Genomic DNA, 15,962 nt, shown 5'->3' with positions numbered 1-15,962 from the left:
CCACCGAAAGACGAATTGTTGGGTATAAAGTTCTTAGCTCATAACTTTCCCTACCTCAAAACCCCGTGGAGTCATTTGGCATCTAACTGCTGCAGAGGAAATGTCTGAGATCAACCTCTTGTAAATAAATTTTTACTGAATAGTTGCAAGACTTTTTTTTTTTTTTTCACTTACACCTTCCTGTTTCTCGAGGCATTGCTGTACGATTTCCCCAGTGCCTTCACTGAGATGGCACATGTGGTGGCTGATGGCCAAAGGGAGAGATTCTAGAATCACCTAACTTCGAATCTAGTTCCATGCTTCACCAGCCACTGTACCCTTGGGTGGTGTTAGAGGTCACACTGTGTCCGCCAAAATGAGATGCTCAAGTCCTATCCCCCAGGGACCCATGAACGTGACTTTAGTCAGAAGTAGGGTCTTTGCGCATGTAATCGAATGAAAAGGAGGTCGTTAGGGTGGGCCCTAGTTCAGTGACTCATGTCCGTATTAAAGGGAGGTTGGGACACACACACACACACACACACACACACACACACACACACGCCCCAAACACCTCATGAAGACACAGACACAGAAGGAAGATGGCCATTGAAGACAGAGGCAGAGGTTGGAGCTCTGCGGCCCTAAGCCAAGAAATGAAAGGCAAGGAAAGTCCCTCCCATAAAGGCTTCAGAAGGAACACGACCCTGCTGACATCTTGATTTCAAATTTCCAGGGGAGACAACCATTGTTTTAAGCCAACCAGCGTGTGGTCCTCTGTTACGGAAGCTCTAGGAAACAAATGTGGATTTCTCAAAGACTATGCACTTCAATTACTTTACCTATAAAAGGTGGATAATAACTTGTGATAAGACTATAGGGAAGGCGAAATGTGATAAGATAGCAGAAGCTACTAAGTTCTGGCAGGCAGAAAGAATCTAATGAATAGGTTGTACCATCAAGGTGTCCCTTCTCCACCCTCCCATCACCTTCTTTGGGTAGCTCTCTCTCCTGGAAACGTTTTTTTTCTGCACTCTTGACGTGTTTTTTTTTTTATACAAAGCTTATATGGTTTTCATAAAATAATGAAGTCATTTGCCTTAACTGTGGAATTCCTGGGCCACCCCCAAAGATTTTTGGTTCAGTAGGTCTTAGGTAGACCTCCAGAATGAGTATTACTTGGGGGTGTCCAGACATGAACTCTCATTAAATACGGAAAGTGCAATGTAACTTAAGTGGCAGACCTGGTATTAGGATTCCTGTTCTATAAATATGGAAAACTGAGGTCAAAGGAAATTTAACCCAAGTCAGAAAATGTAAAATCAAGTAGTTGTGTTTTTTTTTTTTTTTGAGGCTGAACTTCAAGAACTTCACTAGTTGGATGAAATGTGAAACTCTAGACTGGTATGAAAAAATGCCAGATAATGAGGGCTCCATAATACATAAAATATGGGAGACGATCCAGTATTAGGATTAAGAACACATGGAATCGGAAAGCTTTAAATTCTACTTGTGGTGCTTACTTTCTAGCCGTGTGAACTGGAGAAAACTATTTAGCCTTTGATGGTTTCAAACTCTTCTCATCTGAAAACGGAAACAACCCCTATCGAGGTTCTTGCGGAAGTGACTTGAGACGCCACGACAAGGCATTTAATACCAAGTAAGTGCTAGATAAGTGACATTATTTTTGTACACACGCATTGTTTTTGATTTCAAAAAAGGGACCAACATGTTCACTCTCTGCTCTTGACTGGCCTTGAATAAATGCAGGGAGAAAGGAAGTCCAGAGGTGAGAATTAGGACCTAATTTTAGAAAAGATGTGATGTCCATGCTTTCCTAGGAGCTTATAAATGAGTATTGTTGTGAGAATAACTTCTCTGGGATTCTTCTGATTAACCTGCCTTATTAATTTGTCTCCTTGTACCTTCGAATTCTCTTATTTTTATAATATTGACGGCTCACTTGCCAAAATACCTCAGAACCACTTTTAAGAGTTCCCAGTAGCTAATAGAAAATGCGTGCTTGAGGATGCTCTTTTTGGGTTATGATTTTCTCAAGGCAGAGCGCCCAATAGGCCTTGCCTCCTGCCGTGCACGAACATTTCATCCTATTTTTCCACTCGGCCCCAGGATGCCGTGGAGGGGACCAGGAAAGGAATGCTTTCCTGGTGTGGGGAAGCAGGACAGTTTGATGTCATCAGAGGAGTTGGGCACACAGAAAATAGCAAGCAAAAGGACAGGAAGCTAATGTGCACAAAACTGCTTCTTTTATTTTTGTGTTACCTAAACCACTGTGGATTTCTGTATCGTATTAGAAACAGCCACCACGTTCAAATTTATTTTTGTGGAATGTGACCTGCTTTTCGGGTGTCTGACAATGATTCCAGGTGTTTCTCTGCATCCTCTGTCCTCAACAAGCTTTGAGGCCAGGTTGCTGGGCTCCCCTGTCCTACTTGTGGAACTGATCAATCATCCAGGATGCAAGGAACAGGAAACTACACGCTAGCTTAAGCATAAAAACACGCCTGGAGAAAGAAGTCTGCAGACAGACCTTACAGCCTTGCTGCAGTGACTCAACAATTTCATCCAGAAACTGGGCTCTATTCTCTCTCTTACACCCTGCCGACCTCTGCTGGTCTCTTCTTAGTCGCAATATGGCTGCCTTGGCTCCGGGAATCACACTCTTCAGCCCTGCTTCCTGAGTATAAAATGGAAAGATCAAGAAAGCACCTTCTTCTGCATGCCTGCCTTTTTTTTTTTTTTTTTTTTTTTTTTTTTTAAGCAGTAAACAGAATTATTTCCAGAAACCTTGCAGGCAGGTTTCTCCTATTTCTTTAGCCAGGCTGTGTAACGTGGCCATCTCTGGAGGGAAGAAACTCTGGGAAATGCGAATGAGGTAAATCTGATTGACCTAAGGCGATCATGATTCACCTCCTGGGGCTGGGCACACTGTTTCCCTCAACAAAATGAGGCCACCATTAAAGAAGGCAGAAGGCCGTGGCAGTGAGTAGAATTTCCTATAGTACATCTTCCTGTTTGTTTTTTTTCCCCTTTTTCTGCACTGTGGAGCGGCACTTTTCCACTCCCGGTATACCAAGATACCACGTGTGGAACCAAGCCCCGGGGAGCTGAGGGGGAAAAGAACAGCCGGCAGGTTACAGCTGAGGTGTCCTATCTGATTGGCATGATCTTGGCCTCGATCAGATCCTGATGTGGTCAGTTACCCTGGAGGAACTATCAGCAGATGTGGGGGACTGATGTGAGCTGTTCGAAGCTCACAGGAGGCTGTTCTTTAAGCTCTAATCCGTACAGGGAGGGGAGGACATCTGTTCCGACAAGAACTCTGGGGGGTTTATCTGCCCTGGCTCCAAATCTAGCTTGTGTCCCCGTGCCTCAGCCCTGCTGCAGCTGGGAGCCGGCACGCCCCACACCTGCGGGCTCACGGCGTGGCTTTGCCAATAAGGGGCAGCAGTGCTGCGCGGCTGGGACTGGGAGAAGGGGCCCCCTCTTCCCACCTGCTGCTGGGCTGCCTGCAGCTCGGGTGCCTCTCCCTCCCACGCCTATCCTCGCCAGCAGTAGACAGGCCTGGTGTGTGGCTTCTCTGACACTTCAAGAACCAGCCAGGTCAGGTCCCCCTTGGAGACCCGAGCAGCCCTGTTCCCCTAAGTCTCTAAACCGTAACAATCCTGACCTCTCCCTTTTCTTCTCCCAGCCAGACAGGTGATACCTGCTTCCGGCAGGTGCTACCTCTCCGACGCCTCACAGATCCCTCTTTACCCTCCCGATTGCTCAGTCACCAATTCTGTACATGTGCATCTGTATGTTAAATTTCCTGTTCAAAGGATGGGTGTGAGTCCTCTCTCCTGACCGGCCCTGACTCAGTAGGGCTGTCCTGAAGAGACAGACAGCCAGGGGCAGAATCCTGAGATAGCCACACCTCCTCACACCTGAGTTGTCTCCTGTTGTAGCAGATTACCTTTCCTAAGCCTCCAAGAGAGGATAAAGGCTGATAAAAGCTACTGTTCATTATTATTTTTAAGCAATTTTTACATGTTCATTTATTTAAAGTTAAAAAAACATTTTTTTTTGAGAGTGAGCAAGCATGAGTGGGGGAGGGGCAGAGAGAGACAGGGAGACAGAGAATCTGAAGCAGGCTCCAGGCTCCAAGCTGTCAGCACAGAGCCTGATGCGGGGCTCGAACTCACGAACTGCAGAGATCACCACCTGAGCCGAAGGTGGACACTTAACTGACTAAGCCACCCAGGTGCCCCTAATGTTTGTTTATTTTTGAGAGAGACAGAGAGGGAGACGCAGAATCCGAAGCAGGCTCCAGGCTCTGAGCTGTCAGCACGGAGCCCGACGCGGGGCTCGAACCCACAAACTGTGAGATCATGACCTAAACTAAAAGTCGGACACTTAACTGACTGAGCCACCCAGGCACCCCAAGCCACTGTTTATTATTGAGTAAGGCTCTGGACACACACAGTTATGGGGAAACCCTAACTCTGGTGAGCAGCACCAGACCAGGTGGGAGCCCAGATGACTAGAACGAGTCTGAGTCCCTTTCAAAGCAGGAGAGCTGTCTCAGGCAAGGAATACACCTAGGCCTGTCTCGTCCTCCAAGATCATGGGATCAGAAGAACCATCAAAGGTGACAGGGAGTGGTAGTATATTCCAAGAGAAGAAAACCGAAGACCAGAAATCTCAAAAGACTGAACCCAAGGAGAAGACGTGAAGACAAAACCCAGTCTTTTAATCTCTTTGACCATCCTTCCAAAAGCTCGACTCTCAGCAGCATGCCAGGTAACATCCACACCTTCCAGCATTTCATTAGTGAAGACATTACAGGTGGAGTAAAGGGCAAGAATGACAATAGACAAGTAAAACCCTGGATTGCAAGTAACTTGTTCTGCGAGTGTTCTGCAAGAGGAGCAAACACGTCTAATAAGTTTTAACTTGATAAATGAGCGATGTCTTGCAATGTGAGCCGTATCTGACACTGAATGTCACCTGATCGCCACTGAGCCAAAGGTTGTTGAAATTCGCTTTGATATACGAGTGCTTTGGATGGCAAGCATGTGTCTGGAACAAATCATGCTTGCACACCAAGGTTTTATTTCTAATGAGATGAAAAAATGTTGACCTGCACGTCTAGAGAGGAAGTTCTCTCACTTAGAGTAAATTAACCTCCCTAGACCTCACTTTCCAAATCTATGAATTGGAAAGGTCGAGCTACACAGATGTTCGAGGCCTACCTACTCCCTGCAAGTCCTATCGACCTACATTGAAAACACATTGCAAAGGGCAGGGGTTCGTATATGTCTTTTCCCAAAGAAACCTGTCCAGGAAAAAGAAGTCTAATGAAACAAGATGGTTCCAAATCAGGAAGTCTGATTCACCTAAGACTAAGTAAAAATCGTCAGTACAAATATGTTGCAATCTCCTAAACTGTGTGTGTGTGTGTGTGTGTGTGTGTGTGTGTGTGTAAGGCTACCATTTTCCAAGTTTTCATGGTATTTCACAAAATGGGTTGCATTCAAAATGTTTAGAAACAACAGGGTTCAACAAAATTGTGGCAGACTTCTAGATGCTTACCCCAAATCCACTTCCTACTTCTTCCTCAGTTTTAATGTCACTTTAATATGATTTGTGACAGCAAGATGGCTAGGTCCACAGTGATGAACTGTGACTGGCATAATTAAGCTAGTCACAGCTTCCCTTGCAGCTATGGGCATTATATGCAGCCACGGAACCCTGTTCTTTCCAGAAGTACCTCCAAGGATGACTTTTCAGGAAGAATATGCTTTGAGACTATTGACGTGGGCTAACTTAATCACCATCACAAGACAGGGGAATGTTCTTCCTGACCGATCACGCCAGGAAGTATTCATCATTTGCGCATTTCTCACATTTCACTCTGGTTTCTCCCAATAAGTAAGAACCTATGCATTAATTCATGTACTTAATCATACCTTGCCCCCGTTTTTAGAAAGGATTGACAACGAAGGAAAAATGTGTTGCCCAAAAAGGTACATGTCTATTAAACGCTTCGATTATCATAAGCCAAGAGCACTTGGGAATTCCAATTTTCTGAGTGTATGAAATATAACGTTCATGTTAACCAATCTTTTAGACATAGCTGTGTCATCGAGTGAAAAAAAAAAAAAGAGGCTGAAACGAAGTAATTCTCGGTTTTGTGTACGAAAATCACCTGTAGGTGCTTAAAAAGAAAATTACAGGTCTCGTCCTTCCATTCCACACCCTTTCTGATTTAATTGGTCTGGAAGTGGGTCAGGCATCCGTAATTTTTAAAGCCCTTTGGGTGACTGTGACGGACAGCCAAGGTTGAAACAGAGTGCTTTATAAATCTCAGAAGCTGTGACATTTCAAGATGCTTGGTGAATAAGGTTGTATGGCATGGTGGAAATAACACTGTAGCAGGTGTCAGGGGTTCCAGTCTTGGTTCTGGAACTCAGTAGCTCGGTGACTGTGGGAAGATGACTTAAAACCCTGAGCCTTAAAATGCTATGGATATAAACGTCAAATGTTTATAAAAGCGTATGATAAAGTATAAGGAGTGTGAAAACTTTTAAGATAGTATTAGATACTGTTTTTCTCTTTATGGAGTGTTCTTTCCCTTGCATGCAGGAAAAAATCTGTTCCTCTAACTAAGTAGAGTTCAAATCTCTGAGGCCTTCCCTGACCCAATTAGAATTGCTATCTCATCTGTATTTCTGCAACATCTTCTAAATTACCCCATCACACTGAGCCCGTTAACTGACACCCTCTCGCACCCCCACTGGTACAGGGCAAGCTTCTACAGCTCAGAAGAATCGTATTTTCAGTATCCTGCGTCTAGCAATATTAGCTACCATGGAAGACAGCCAGAAATTGCCCTTATGGAACCCAGCTCCCTATTTCTCTCCTCTTTTTCAAAAGCTGAATCTGTTTTCTTCAGTCCTTTTACTTGGGGAACTCCAACATTAAGGGAAAAAAAATAAGAGAACCCCAGAGGAAGGGAGGGCTTCTAAGATCTGCTCTGGTAATCACAACACCAATGGTCATTATTAGAACCTATCCGTAGTGGGCGTCTGTTTCCCCCTTAGAAAGACGTAATATTTAATTCTTGGGACCCTCTTACGAAATATATGTTATTACTCCTAAGTGAGGTTCAGAGGGCTTCTGTAATTTGCTCCAGCGGGTCAGAAGCGCAGGAGGTGAAGTGAGGACGCGAATGCAGCCCTCCCACCGGAGCCCGAGGTCAAGTCCCACACGCACCTTCTACATCCTGAGATGCTCTGGTGATTGCATTCCCTGGTGTGGCTCAGGTCCGACAAGCAACCTTGAGTTCACCGGTCTTCCCACTTGGTAGCTAACACGGTAAGGCTGCAACTGGTCAGATTGGAAGGCGGAGGCATCGTTCCAAGAACCAGTTCCTCTTGACGGTACAGTCAGCAAGAAGCATCCCAAACGTGACTTTGAAGCGTGCGGTGTCCAGCCCGGCCCATCGCACGAGGCCCTGGGATCCGGCCAGAAAACGCCTGGAAACCTCTGGAAACAAAGGTGCGGGGCCGCCGTCCTCTCCTCCCCGGAAGCCTTGGCCGTTCCGTGTTCCTCGCGTTTCTCGAAAGGACCTCAGGCCTCCGACCTCCCAACTCTACACGCTCCCGCCCAACCGGCGAAATCACCTGCAGCCACGGCCCTGTCTCGCCGCGTCCCGCCCTCCGGAAGTGACGCACAGGAAGCGGCTCTCCTCCCACGGGGGCGGGGAAGGAAGATGGCGGCGCCCAGCAGCCGGTGAGGAGAGAGGACACGGGGGACCCCGGGGAGCGGCCGGACTCGTGCGGTATGGCCGCATCCCCGCACACTTTCTCCTCACGCCTCCTGACAGGTACGGCGCCCGCCCTTGGCCGCGACTGTGGGAAAATTCTCATCTTTTTGCCACGTGCAGCGCCGCGGTTCCGGCCGGCTGCAACCTTGGGAGCCCTTGGCGAGGTCGGCTGGGTACCGGTGGGGGGAAGTGAGCTTTGGAGCAGCCTGCAGTGAAGAGGCCGGGGAGCGAGGGTCCAGCGTCGTGCTGTGGCCCCAGGGGTCCACGCCGCCTCCGTCCCCCTCCCCCGGGGGGCTGGTGTCTGGGGCTGCTTTCGGTTTTCCGAGCGGAGGCTGCGCGGGAGGACGGAGGAGAACCTTGGGGCCGCACGAGCCTCCTGGCTGCTCAGAGCCTCCGTTCCTAGTTGCAAGTGTGACTTGTCAGCTCCCCTGGTGAGGACGGGCGAGCGCCTTGCCGTCGTTCGGAAGCCTTGTTCCCATAGAAAGGGTTGTGATGACAGCGAAGATAACGTTGTCGGGATGAAGTGACACAGATGGTGACAACCACGGAGGGCGGAGCACCGCCCCGCTCAAACTTTTGGCCTTCCACCATCGGCGGTGGCCCCTGATGGCCATCCTCCCACTTGAAAGACCTGTAACAATTCTATGTTGAAGGCGGTCTGCGCCCCCGTGGCCCTTTGCCCCGTCTGGGCTCAAGTGCCACCTTTTCAGAGATGCCTACCCCGACCACCCTGTTTAAGGTAGGGCCGGCGCGGGCCCGCCCCTCTCTTCTCACATCCCTCCTATTGCTCTCCCCACGGTTAGCACAATCTGTAATTGTTGATTTACATACAGGCTTATTGTGTGTTTCTCCCAACTAGACTGTTAACCCTGTGAAAGTTAGGGACAGTTTCTCTTCTGGCTCATCTGTGGGCCCCCAGGGCCCAGAACAGTCCCCCGTGTGTATTGTTGGCGCTCAGTATTTGTCAATGCGTGGTGTTTGTTCATTCGTTATGGAGATACTAAAGAACTGTTTTGTTTGTTTTTATTTTTTTTAACGTTTATTTATTTTTGAGACAGAGAAAGACAGAGCATGAACAGGGGAGGGGCAGAGAGAGAGGGAGACACAGAATATGAAACAGGCTCCAGGCTCTGAGCTGTCAGCCCAGAGCCCGACACGGGGCTCGAACTCACGGACCCTGAGATCATGACCTGAGCCGAAGTCGGACGCTTAACCGACCGAGCCACCCAGGCGCCCCACTAAAGAACTGTTAAAGAGGAGGCTGGGAACTGTTTTGTACCCCCCCCCCCCCCCCCCAGTAGTTTTGATGAGAACCAACGGCTGAGGAATGTGTTGTTCGAGGTCCGTATTGGAGGTAGGTAGGAGAGGCCGGGGACTCCCTTCTGGTCAAATCCCAGAACCGTTTTTTAGGCGTCACCTGTCACAAGCTCCCTGCAGCACCCAGCAATGTGGAGCACAGCAGCTCTATGAAATTCCTTTCTTTGTCTTGATAAAATAACAAACACTGACTTGAAATATTACACGTTAAAATAACCAGGTTATTTTATGGGTCTCTCTTGGCTGTGTAATCTCGGGGCATATCATTTGTGTTCTCTGGAATTGAGTTTACACATCTATAAAACGAGGGAGGCAGTTGGACCAGATGATCTCAAAGGTCCCTTCTGGTTCAGAAAGAAGGAAGGAGGCGGGGGGAAGCGAGAGGAAGTATAGACGAAACCAGATGGGCCATGGTTGTAGTAATTGTTAAAGCTGGGGAGTACGTAGTGGGAGCTCACTGTGTTCTTACGTAATTGCGTGTGATGGAAATTTTTCATAATGAAAAGTTTTCTTACAAGGTCTGTGATTCTTTTTTCTGTCCTCCCTGACCGTGAGCGTTCTTTGATCCTGACCCCAGGCCCTCATTCTCCGAGAGCTCCTCCTTTCCGCGTGTTTGAATTGTCACCTCTGCACGGAGGTTTTCCAGTGTGCATTCCTCCGACTGGCTGCTTCTCTGCCTGTCAGTTCTGTACTTTCCGCTTCTTAGAGAACAAGCTCCCTTAACCGCTCAGAGCTCCCCAGTTCCCGTAAGTGGGCCGCGTGTGGTTCCCATGCTTTGTTTCTGGCTCAGTCTTTTCAAAGCTGGTATGAGAGGAATTAATAGACAGTTTAGCTTCCTGAGCCCGTGAACACAGTTGCCAGAAAATCTGCCAGGAAGAAGTATACAACCTGCTAATGTTCCAGTTGGAAGGTCGTTACGAGAGCCTGATACATGGAAGCAATGTGGTTGGAAAGGGTGGCAGAAAGGTAGAGTGGGATTATATTAGGCATCTAATGGTTATGTCTGCTTTTGCTTCTGAAAATTCAAAGTGTTTTGTAGCCATTACAAGAAATTCAGGACCTTTCAGTTATGCGTGTGTGTGCACCACATTTTAAAAGCTCTACCATCATGGGGGTGCCTGGGTGACTCAGTCGGTTGGGTGTCTGACTCTTGATTTTAGCTAAGGTCATGATCTCACGGTTATGGGATCGAGCCCGGTGTCAGGTTCTGTGCTGAACGCGGAGCCTGCTTAAGGTTCTCTCTCTCCACCACCCCACCCCCAGCCTCGTGCGCGCACGGACCTGCTCTCTCTCTCTCTCTCCCTCTCCCCCTCCCCACAAAAATAAAAGCTCTACCGTCGTGACTCAGTATTGGTGTGAATAGTGGATATGGGCACGTCTTTGCAGATTTTTAATGTTAAGTATCGTAAGCTCTGTGGGCCTTCAAACCTATATTTGCTTAAGTAGGGCTGAAATGTCTTTCAGTCTCTAGGCACTGATGCATAGAAATACAACACGTTTTGACCGAATGAAGTGTTTTCATCGTTTAAATGTGAGGTTTCCTAGCTGTTTTTTTTTTTTTTCTTACTACTATTCTGGAAAATCTAGGTTTGACACACTTAACCTTGAGAGATATTTTCCAGGATGGTTCTTTCCTTCCCAGCAACTTGTACTTCTCATTGGACCAAATGACCTCAGAACTGGTTTTAAAATCCTATCTTTCCGGGGCGCCTGGGTGGCTCAGTCGGTTAAGTGTCTGACTTCAGCTCAGGTCATGATCTCATGGTTCGTGAGTTCGAGCCCCGTGTCGGGCTCTGTGCTGACAGCTCAGAGCCTGGAGCCTCCTTCTGATTCTGTGTCTCCCTCGCTCTCTGCCCCTCCCCCGCTCCTGCTCTGTCTCTGTGTCTCTCTCTCAAAAATAAACATTAAAAAAATTTTTTTAAGTCCTTTATCTTCCCAAAGAACAGTATCAAGGCAATAAAAGGAAAATTATACACCATGCAATTAAAAAACAAAAAACGAGCCCTTGACTATCAGAGGACTCATTTGAAAGGAAATTTCAGAGGACTGATTTCAGTGTCGCTCTCCCTCTCCTGTGCGCATTTGCAGGCAACACACACTCACACGTATGGGAAATAAGTATTTCATAATTCACTGAGGTCGGAGAGTCTGATTTCAGTGAAGAAATGACATCTCCAGTCTAAGATAATTGCCATGTGTTCTGAGGGGCAGTGATGCTGCTACCCACAGTCCCCGTAGGTCACGTAGGAAATCCAGTCATCAGACGTTATCTCGTCATTGTATCGAGAGCACTCTGCTGAGCTCTTGGAGCAGAGGTGAGTAAAGGGGAACCCCCAAATAAGATGGCGGAGACACATGGAAAGTTTCCGGTAAGAAGCGCCACTGAAAAGAGTTTAATGTGCCAGAGTAGTCGAAAAGAGGCTCTGAAAATTTGACAGGCAGAGAGCAGAGGCAAGACACCAAAAGCAGGGAAACATCGACAAAGATGGACAAATTGTGAAATGTGTGGTGTGCCTAGAGGAGAGTAAGGACTTACACACACACGTCTAGGCCAATAAGGTCTGTCCTGGGCTTCCAGAAGAAACCCTATCTGTTACAACCCATCCATGTCGAGATACTGAGACAGCAGTGGGAAGAGGCATGAGGACCCTAGAAATGAGTTGAAGATTAGAAGTTACCCTAGAACTGCGTTTGTTCAGGGACAATACGCAGTGGGGCACGGTTGTCTTGAATTGGCCACCCACAGCAAGACGCGATGGCACAAAAAGCTGAGAAGCAGTGAGTGCAGGTGGGGGAGAACCAGAAATATTTAGTGTCGTGGAAGTGATAAAACCCTCCCCTTCCATGGCCTTACACAGAAGCCTTGGATTTGTTATTTGGGAGGAGGTATGGTTTGATTAAAAGCCAAATTCAGACACAGCTGTTTTGCTTTTTTTTTTAATTAAAAAAAATTTTTTTTAATGTTTATTTATTTTTGAGAGGGAGAAAAACAGAGTGTGAGCGGGGAGGGACAGAGAGAGAGGGAGACACAGAACCTGAAACAGGCTCCAGGCTCCAAGCTGTCAGCACAGAGCCCGATGCGGGGCTCGAACCCACAAACTGTGAGATCGTGACCTGAACCGAAGTCAGACACTCAACCAACTGAGCCAGCCAGGCGCCCCTGGTTTGCTTCTTTCTGACATGATTGATAGGCCCCATTTCACTGAGGACTGTTTCACCTTCCTTTTGGTTATTCGTTTTCCCCAATGTGGCCAAAATATTAATCTGAAATGTATTTACCAGTTTATTGTTACTGAGAAAAACTGTCTCTCATTTTCTGCCATTTTAAAACATGGTCTTTGAAGTTTACTTATTTTGAGAGGAAGGGGGAGAGAGAGAATCGCAAGCAGGCTCTGCACTGTCAGCACAGAGCCTAACGCGGGGCTTGATCCACGAACTGTGAGATCCTGACCTGAGCCGAGATCAAGAGTCGGACATTTAACCAACTGAACTACCCAGGTGCCTCTGTTTTAAAAGTGACTGACTTGTTTATTTCTATTTTCTCAAAAAGATCAACAGTGCGGGCATTTCAGCATTTAATATACTAAAAGCGTAATGATCCCCAAATGGAAAATTTCCCGTCCCTGCTGAAGAATTATGCTGCCTTGGTGAACCACTGCAGTGATTCACAAACCCTATCAGAGGTCTGACCCGTCACGCAAGCGTTGCTTACCACGGTGGCCGGCTTGGCTTCCGGGTAGGTGCCGTCAGCACTTGGTGAGGAGCACTAATCATGGAAGCGTTGTTTTCCCTTTTTCTGTGTTACAGGTTGGGTGGGAGGATGTGTCTGGTATCTGGAAGGAAGAGCTATGCAGGAATCCCCTCGCGAGTTCATCCGTCTTTTCAGGAGCATCCGTAAGCAGTGGATGACATTTCAACACTTTACCTTCCTCAGGCGCATGGTATGTTCAGAAGCACACCCCCCACTCTGCTGCTAGTTGCATTTTCTTTCTTTGTAGGAGGACATTTGAGACATTCCTGTTATCAGAAGAGCCGTAAGAAGTGCTGCTTGAAAAAGATTTTTATTTAGTGTCCTCTCGAGTTTATCCAAAACTTGAATTCCTCGTTTTGATTATTAATTGAAACCAGAATCACCCTGGTGTCCGAGGCTAAAAGTATGATCATGAACTTATTGATAAAGTTTGGAGAAAGATTGGAAACTTCTGGCATATTTCACCTAGGGCAAAATTAGGAAAAGCTGAACCATTATCACACATCTCTTTAAATTCTTTAAGGTTCTGTGAATGTATCAGTAACGTAGAAATAATTTCTTTACCAGTGTGACCTGTGTTCCCGCATCAGCCTTGCATCCAAAAGTCTTTGAAACGCAGGCACTTCTGAGTAGACTCAAGCAGACTGAGATCTTGTCATTTGCTAGGGACTTTATAGTGAGCTTTGCTCATACATCTCGGGCCTCTGGGTTGGTTCCATGATCTCATGGGCCACAGGGTAACTTACTCCTAATTACCAGTGAGGACATCTGCCATTTTCTCAAATAGAAAAGTACAGAATGGAGAAATGAGAGCTGAAAACTCATAATTATGACACAGGTATGAACAGTTAGCAAATTTATCCTCTATAGTCTGATTTGATACTTCTCTCATCTTTTTTAACTTAGAAGGGCCACCTTAAAACTTAAAAGTAACAAAATCTTAATGAAACGTTATTTTGATAAGAGATTTACATTTCCAGAGATGTTTAGATTTCTTAGGTTGGGGATCAAGGATAATGGATATTTAGAAGCATGTATATAATGCCTTTTTTTATATAAACACAACTCTGGTTCATTCACGAGTTTTCATTCCTTTCTAGGACTAGTGTATGTCATTTCAAGTCTTTGTGACGTAACTGAAAATCACTTAACTGGTTATCAGAATAGGTGGGTCCAGGTACCAGGGACACATACAACTAACTCGCCATTGACTCTGTCACTTTATTTCTGAGCTTTGGTTTTCTCTTCTGTAAGTTAAAGAAAGAGATAATAATGATCATGATCCATTTTCTTTTTTTTTTTTCTTTTTTTAAATTTAATTTTGAGAGAGGAGAGAGAGAGAGAGACAGTGCAAGTCGGGGAGGGGCAGAGAGAGAGGGAAACATAGAGTCAGGCTCCAGGCTCTGAGCTGTTAGCACAGAGACCGATGTGGGGCTCGAACTCATGAACTGCAAGATTACCATCTGAGCTGAAGTCAGACGCTTAACCAACTGTGCCACCCAGGCGCCCCAGTGATCCTTTTTCTTAAATAGCCTTTTGGAAGCTTAAATAAGATACACAATTTATAAACTGTAAAGATATGTATTCTGTAAAACCAGAAAGGGCCCTATTATGTTAGTAGTTATTACTTTTCACTGGTAAGCAGGAGAGATTGTTGGACTCTACAACTCGTGTTCTTCCCACATACACAGCGCTTTAATGTCACTTAGTCCTGAAATCTACCCCACCGCTGAGCCCCTCTCTGTTTGCCTATGAACATTGAAAGTCGACAGTAGGTTTGACTTGGGCTCTCAATGATAGAAAACGTTTTCACCGTATTGGACGTTTAACCTCCAGCTTGTGGTACTGTGTTGAGGAAAATGCTGGAGGGTATGAATAAGAAATAAATTTTTCTTTCAAGGAACTTAAATTTGTAGGACTCTCTAAACCATAGAATTAAAAATCGCTGCTGAGGCATTATAGTCCCTGTACCTCTTAGCATGGAGATTTCCTTGTAGAAGACATTCTAGCATTCATTGATTCAGCATACGTTTACAACGGTTGAGGAAAATCTCTCAAGTCCAGTATCAGACTGACGGACGGTGTTACTAAACAGCCGTCTAAGAGCCTTTGGAGCCTTGGGTTGATAGTAACGTGTACTTTTTTTATTTAGTATGTCACACAACTGAACAGAAGCCTCAACCAGCAAGTCAAACGGAAGCCAGAACCCACGGTGTCCCCTTTCCTTGAGAGAAGCTCTTTGGCTCAGACCAAAGCAGAGACCTGTGCAATGAGACCTCTTCCACCCCCCCACCTACCTTTATCCAGAAAGCCCAATGATAAAGAACTGCTGGAACTGGAATCGGCCTCCGTAATTGAGGGCTCACTCGATGTGGGAAGAGAGACCAAGGATGAAAAGCAGTGGAAAGAGATGAAACTCCATCTGGATGATTTGCCAGGAATCTTGGCTCGGCTGTCCAAAATCAAACTCACAGGTACATTGCTTTTCCCGTATCGTCACATTCTTGCTTAAAGCCTTACTTGTGGTCAGATGCCGCCGCCCCCAAAGGAATATCTTCAAACTGCTGATCCTCCATTGGTGGTTTTTGCTCTCTTCAGCGTAATTGAGATTTAAAACCAAGTTTTCCAAACTCCGTTTACACGGAACTGTAAATGGTTTTGCACCAAACGCGTGGTACTAAAACTAGTCTCTCTCTTACTTGCAATTAAAGTACAATGCCTGTCCTGCATATTTCTCATCTTTTGCGTTTTTACACCTGCTGTCCTTTAAAGCTGCAGTGGGATAATGAGTTCTGGTTGAGGCCTGGAAACGAAAATGCCTGCACGCCTGTGCTTGGTACGCAGCACACCTGCGGTGGCCACCAGGACTCCGAGCTCACTTCTGGGTTTTGCTTCTTGTAGGGCCTCTGGGATTGTCCCAGGCATGCGGAGATTTAGCGCGCTTCTCTGAGAAACAGGTCTGGAACCAGATTTTCGTTGCCTGAGTCTAGCAAACTGTACCAAATTTTACCATACGCCTTGGGTATTAACCCGTAATCGTGTCAGTTGGTTGTCAACAGCCACCAGTGAGTCAGGCGAAGCTTC

The 15,962-nt window shown here is 46.5% G+C and overlaps 1 protein-coding gene across 1 annotated transcript; it reads left to right on the top strand.

Annotated features, from left to right (window-relative positions):
- Positions 1-7,725: 7,725 nt before the first annotated feature.
- Positions 7,726-15,607, top strand: LOC121015875 (protoheme IX farnesyltransferase, mitochondrial-like). Its single transcript, XM_040453160.1, has 3 exons — positions 7,726-7,870; positions 12,935-13,068; positions 15,031-15,607. Exons 1-3 carry the CDS (start codon positions 7,828-7,830, stop codon positions 15,388-15,390), a joined length of 537 nt encoding a protein of 178 aa, XP_040309094.1. The 5' UTR covers positions 7,726-7,827; the 3' UTR covers positions 15,391-15,607.
- The last annotated feature ends 355 nt before the right edge of the window (positions 15,608-15,962 follow it).

Source organism: Herpailurus yagouaroundi, unplaced genomic scaffold (genome assembly GCF_014898765.1).
Source record: "Herpailurus yagouaroundi ecotype Mexico unplaced genomic scaffold, PumYag 208, whole genome shotgun sequence".
NCBI lineage: Eukaryota > Metazoa > Chordata > Mammalia > Carnivora > Felidae > Herpailurus > Herpailurus yagouaroundi.
Note: the sequence above shows the minus strand (reverse complement) of the source record. Positions and strands in the feature narration are given on the sequence as shown.

Bases quoted from the DNA above. Each gene is read 5' to 3' on its own strand.
- LOC121015875 (XM_040453160.1), top strand. From the start codon at position 7,828: ATGGCCGCATCCCCGCACACTTTCTCCTCACGCCTCCTGACAG. The intron at 7,871-12,934 runs GTACGGCGCCCG...TCTGTGTTACAG, and splicing joins CTCCTCACGCCTCCTGACAG to GTTGGGTGGGAGGATGTGTC. The intron at 13,069-15,030 runs GTATGTTCAGAA...TTTTTTATTTAG, and splicing joins TTACCTTCCTCAGGCGCATG to TATGTCACACAACTGAACAG.